The sequence below is a fragment of the Procambarus clarkii genome, chromosome 20, assembly GCF_040958095.1.
Source record: "Procambarus clarkii isolate CNS0578487 chromosome 20, FALCON_Pclarkii_2.0, whole genome shotgun sequence".
Lineage (NCBI taxonomy): Eukaryota > Metazoa > Arthropoda > Malacostraca > Decapoda > Cambaridae > Procambarus > Procambarus clarkii.
Genome location: NC_091169.1, coordinates 43,293,063 through 43,298,051, shown reverse-complemented (window position 1 = coordinate 43,298,051; position 4,989 = coordinate 43,293,063). Strand labels below are relative to the sequence as shown.

The 4,989-nt window shown below is 49.3% G+C and overlaps 1 protein-coding gene across 1 annotated transcript; it reads left to right on the top strand.

The window, feature by feature from the left end:
* Window positions 1-337: 337 nt before the first annotated feature.
* On the top strand, window positions 338-3,151 carry LOC138366853 (serine/arginine repetitive matrix protein 5-like). Its single transcript, XM_069328140.1, has 2 exons — window positions 338-468; window positions 2,239-3,151. Exons 1-2 carry the CDS (start codon window positions 338-340, stop codon window positions 3,149-3,151), a joined length of 1,044 nt encoding a protein of 347 aa, XP_069184241.1.
* Window positions 3,152-4,989: the final 1,838 nt, after the last annotated feature.

The window sequence follows — 4,989 nt, the reverse complement described above, 5'->3', positions numbered from 1 at the left end:
CTGGGGAATGGACGGCACCTCAAAAGTTGGCTGAGACGAGAGAGAGAGAGAGAGAGAGAGAGAGAGAGAGAGAGAGAGAGAGAGAGAGAGAGAGAGAGAGAGAGAGAGAGAGAGAGAGAGAGAGAGAGAGAGAGAGAGAGAAGATCTATTTTAATATCTATTTCAATTTCTTTCTTTATTATGCACCCCATATCCATCCCGTGGGCGGTGGCGTAAAGGATTACAGAGGCACATAATCGGTTCAGGAACTGAACCCTCTAGTTCGTTTAGTTAAGTAAATAACAATCTTTTGACGCTAGTTACAAAATTATTTATGTTATATATATATACTATTTCAATGACCTTCGTCACCTCATTCCTGAAGCTCAAGTCTATGCTCATCACTACACTCTTAACACACAGAAAGGAAGAAATGCCCCACTTGTACACGACTCATCAATCACCTACTTTCACCGCTCTCTACCTGAGGTAGGAGATGGCAGGTCACATTGACACAACAGAGAAAACACATTGAGAAAGCTGATAAGAAACACAGGCGAGGATGATCACTACACTGCACATGGCAAATCGGACAGCCTTGCAAACAGGTGGCAAAAAACTTGAGAGTTCACTGATGAAATTGACATTATGGGTATGAAGTGTGACTCTTCAATGACAACGAAGAGCCGCCTGTTTAACCTAGCCTAAAAGGCAGCCAGGAAACTTAACAGCTCTTAACAGCTCTCACACCTTCTCGACAGTCGCGGCTACAAAACCTTCTATGAAGCACAAGTTTGCTCTCGTCTTGAGTATGCATCTCTCTCTCTCTGGGATTTCCTGCCTTGATGAATGATTTCCATCATTCATCAGACTTTTCAACAAAGTGGAGAGCCGTGCAAGGCTCATCTCTAGTCTTGACCAAGTCTGATGGGAATGGCCTGAACATCAGAGCATATAACACCGTCGTGACATTGATGGTCTTACTGTTATGTACAAGGCCACCATCATCAAAGTTCTACACCTGGCCCAACTCCGTGGACAACCAGTAATTGATACCCGTATCACTAGGCTCTCAACCTCCAACAGTCCCATGCTGGTAGTGCCTTTCTCAAGAACATCACTCCATCGCCGATCATTCACTCCTAAGCTGACTCGCATCTGTAACTTGTTCGCTCAACAGGTTGATACACGGGACATCAGGTCAAGTGATCACATGAAGTCTCTGGCACACAGTTGGCTACAGGCTCATCCTGTTCCTTATATAATTGTTACTTAATGAATAACGTTTACTCCTAATGGTGCATACAATAGGCTCGTGAAATAAATGGGTCTCCAGGAGCAGGCGTCAGATGAGCTGAGGTATCACACCAGCTCTTGCTTTCAGTTTCAATAGGCACACTACATTAGACAGCCCTAATGAACCCTAATCTTAGTTAAAAAAAGAGACAGAGAGAAGGGGGGGGGGGGAAGAAGGGAGGAGAGGGAGAGGGAGAGATGGAGGACGGGAGAGAAATATGAAAGGAGAAGGATAGAAGGAATGAGAGACCAAAAAAATATAGAAGCACCAGAGGTCGCCCTCAGAGCACCAGAGGTCGTTCTCAAAAACACCAGAGGTCGCCCTCAAGAACACCAGAGGTCACCCTCAAGAACACCAGAGGTCGCCCTCAAGAACACCAGAGGTCGCCCTCAGAACACCAAAGGTCGCCCTCAAGAACACCAGAGGTCACCCTCAAGAACACCAGAGGTCACCCTCAAGAACACCAGAGGTCGCCCACAAGAACACCAGAGGTCGCCCTTAGAACACCAGAGGTCGCCCTCAAGAACACCAGAGGTCGCCCTTAGAACACCAGAGGTCGCCCTCAAGAACACCAAAGGTCACCCTCAAGAACACCAGAGGTCGCCCACAAGAACACCAGAGGTCGCCCTTAGAACACCAGAGGTCGCCCTCAAGAACACCAGAGGTCACCCTCAAGAACACCAGAGGTCGCCCACAAGAACACCAGAGGTCGCCCTCAAGAACACCAGAGGTCACCCTCAAGACCACCAGAGGTCGCCCTCAAGAACACCAGAGGTCACCCTCAAGAACACCAGAGGTCACCCTCAAGAACACCAGAGGTCGCCCTCAAGAACACTAGAGGTCGCCCACAAGAACACCAGAGGTCGCCCTCAAGAACACCAGAGGTCGCCCTCAAGAACACCAGAGGTCACCCTCAAGAACACCAGAGGTCGCCCTCAAGAATACTAGAGGTCGCCCACAAGAACACCAGAGGTCGCCCTCAAGAACACCACAGGTCGCCCTCAAGAACACCAGAGGTCACCCTCAAGAACACCAGAGGTCGCCCTCAAGAACACTAGAGGTCGCCCACAAGAACACCAGAGGTCGCCCTTAGAACACCAGAGGTCGCCCTTAGAACACCAGAGGTCGCCCTCAAGAACACCAGAGGTCGCCCTCAAGAACACCAGAGGTCGCCCTCAAGAACACCAGAGGTCGCCCTCAAGAACACCAAGTCATCCACAGAACACCAGAGGTCGCCCTCAAGAACACCAGAGGTCGCCCTCAAGAACACCAGCGGTCGCCCTCAAGAACACCAGAGGTCACCCTCAAGAACACCAAGTCATCCACAGAACACCAGAGGTCGCCCTCAAGAACACCAGAGGTCGCCCTCAAGAACACCAGAGGTCGCCCACAAGAACACCAGAGGTCGCCCTCAAGAACACCAAGTCATCCACAGAACACCAGAGGTCGCCCTCAAGAACACCAAGTCATCCACAGAACACCAGAGGTCGTTCACAAGAACACCAAGTCATCCACAGAACACCAGAGGTCGCCCTTAGAGCACCAGAGGTCGCCCTCAAGAGCACCAGAGGTCGCCCTCAAGAACACCAGAGGTCGACCTCAAGAACACCAGAGGTCGCCCTCAAGAACACCAGAAGTCGCCCTCAAGAACACCAGAGGTCGCCCTCAAGAACACCAAGTCATCCACAGAACACCAAAGGTCGCCCTCAAGAACACCAGAGGTCACCCTCAAGAACACCAAGTCATCCACAGAACACCAGAGGTCGCCCTCAAAACACCAAAGGTCGCCCTCAAGAACACCAGAGGTCGCCCTCAGAGCCCCAGAGGTCGCCCTCAGAGCCCCAGACGTCGTCAGAGGGAGTGAGGACCCAGTAGCGTGTATGAAGGAGCGAACGAGGAGCCCTAAAACTTAAGTTACGCCCTCGGTATTGGCTGGGAGAGAAATACTAGGCAATATCCTTCCAATAGCCGCATTGAGAAGCTCCAGCGCCACCTACCACCCGTTACCGTAAATACTGCCCAGATTAAACAAAATATTTTCAACAGTGTACCGTAAACCCCGTCACCCTTAGCGACACGTTCAGCGTGTGCTCTCAGTCTACTGTGGCGGGAGACCGGGGATGGGTGCAGTAGGTGCTGGGTGCAGTGGGGGCTAGGTGGCTCTTGGGTGGAGTGGGTGCTGGGTAGAGTGGGTGCTGGGTGGAGTGGGTGCTGGGTGGAGTAGGTGCTGGGTGCAGTGGGTGTTGGGTGGCTCTTGGGTGGAGTGGGTGCTGGGTGGCTCTTGGGTGGAGTGGGTGCTGGGTGAAGTGGGTGCTGGGTGGAGTGGATGCTGGGTGGAGTGGGTGCTGGGTGGAGTGGGAGCTGGGTGGAGTGGGTGCTGGGTGGAGTGGGGGCTGGGTGGAGTGGGTGCTGGGTGGTGTGGGGGCTGGGTGGAGTGGGTGCTGGGTGGGTCTTGGGTGGAGTAGGTGTTGGGTGGTAGTCTGTTCTCGCAAGTGTTTCCAACGTCAAGAAATGGTCGTACTCAAGTGCCTTATCCTAACCTACCAGAGGACCCACGAACAGAAAACGGGACATTATAGTACGACAGTTTTAGGCTTGAGGTAAAGTATACGTCAAAATACGACGTGCTATTAGGAGGACGGGTTGTAGGTAGATAGGATGATGGGTGGAATAGGTTTCTATAAATTATGAAGGGTTCGAACCCAGACAGCTAGGCGCTGTATACATCTTCGCATATCTAGCACCTTACCCACTACACCACACTGACTGTTTGGTGGTGTAGTGGGTAAGGTGCTAGATATGCGAGGGTGTATGGAGCGCCTAGCTGTCTGGGTTCGATTCCTTCACGAGGATGAGTTTTCTGATATATATAGCTTGGGGCCATTCAAGTCTTGTTGCATATTATATATATATATATATATATATATATATATATATATATATATATATATATATATATATATATATATATATATATATATATATATATATATATATAACAGTGGTGGTCATGAACCTTAACTCGCTAAACTATGACATCTGTCTCAGTTCACAGTAATATTTTGTACGTAACGCTTTGCTAAATGTGTTAACATTCCGCTCAAAGGAATCAAGAAAAAAATAATAATAATGTCATATATTATAATAACCCAGGGTCTACCACGACTCAGTTCGAGGGCCGATTGTTCAGCAAGAACAGGAAGCACGTTCTTGACTTTCTTGATTTACAGCCAGCAGAGAATTCGTGCAAGATGGCTATATTTCTTGCACTGAATTTTTACGAGGAATTCGCCTTCATAATTCTACGACAACATCGGTAGCTCGGTACTCTACAGTTCACACAGAGCTGTATACTCACCTACTTGTGTCTGCAGGATCGAGCATTGACTCTTGGATCCCGCCTTTCGAGCATCGGTTGTTTACTGACTATGATCCTATTTCCCTATCATACCTAGTTTTATAATTATGAATAGTATTTGCTTCCACTTGTATTTGTGTGTGTGTGTGTGTGTGTGTGTGTGTGTGTGTGTGTGTGTGTGTGTGTGTGTGTGTGTGTGTGTGTGTGTGTGTGTGTGTGTGTGTGTGTGTTTATACTCACCTAGTTGTGCCTGCTGGGGTTGAGCTTCGGCTCTTTGGTCCCGCCTCTCAACTGTCAATCAACTGGTATACATGCAGGTTCCTGAGCCTACTGGGCTCTATCATATCTGCATTTG

Bases quoted from the DNA above. Each gene is read 5' to 3' on its own strand.
- LOC138366853 (XM_069328140.1), top strand. From the start codon at position 338: ATGACCTTCGTCACCTCATTCCTGAAGCTCAAGTCTATGCTCATCACT. The intron at 469-2,238 runs GTAGGAGATGGC...GTCGCCCACAAG, and splicing joins TTCACCGCTCTCTACCTGAG to AACACCAGAGGTCGCCCTCA.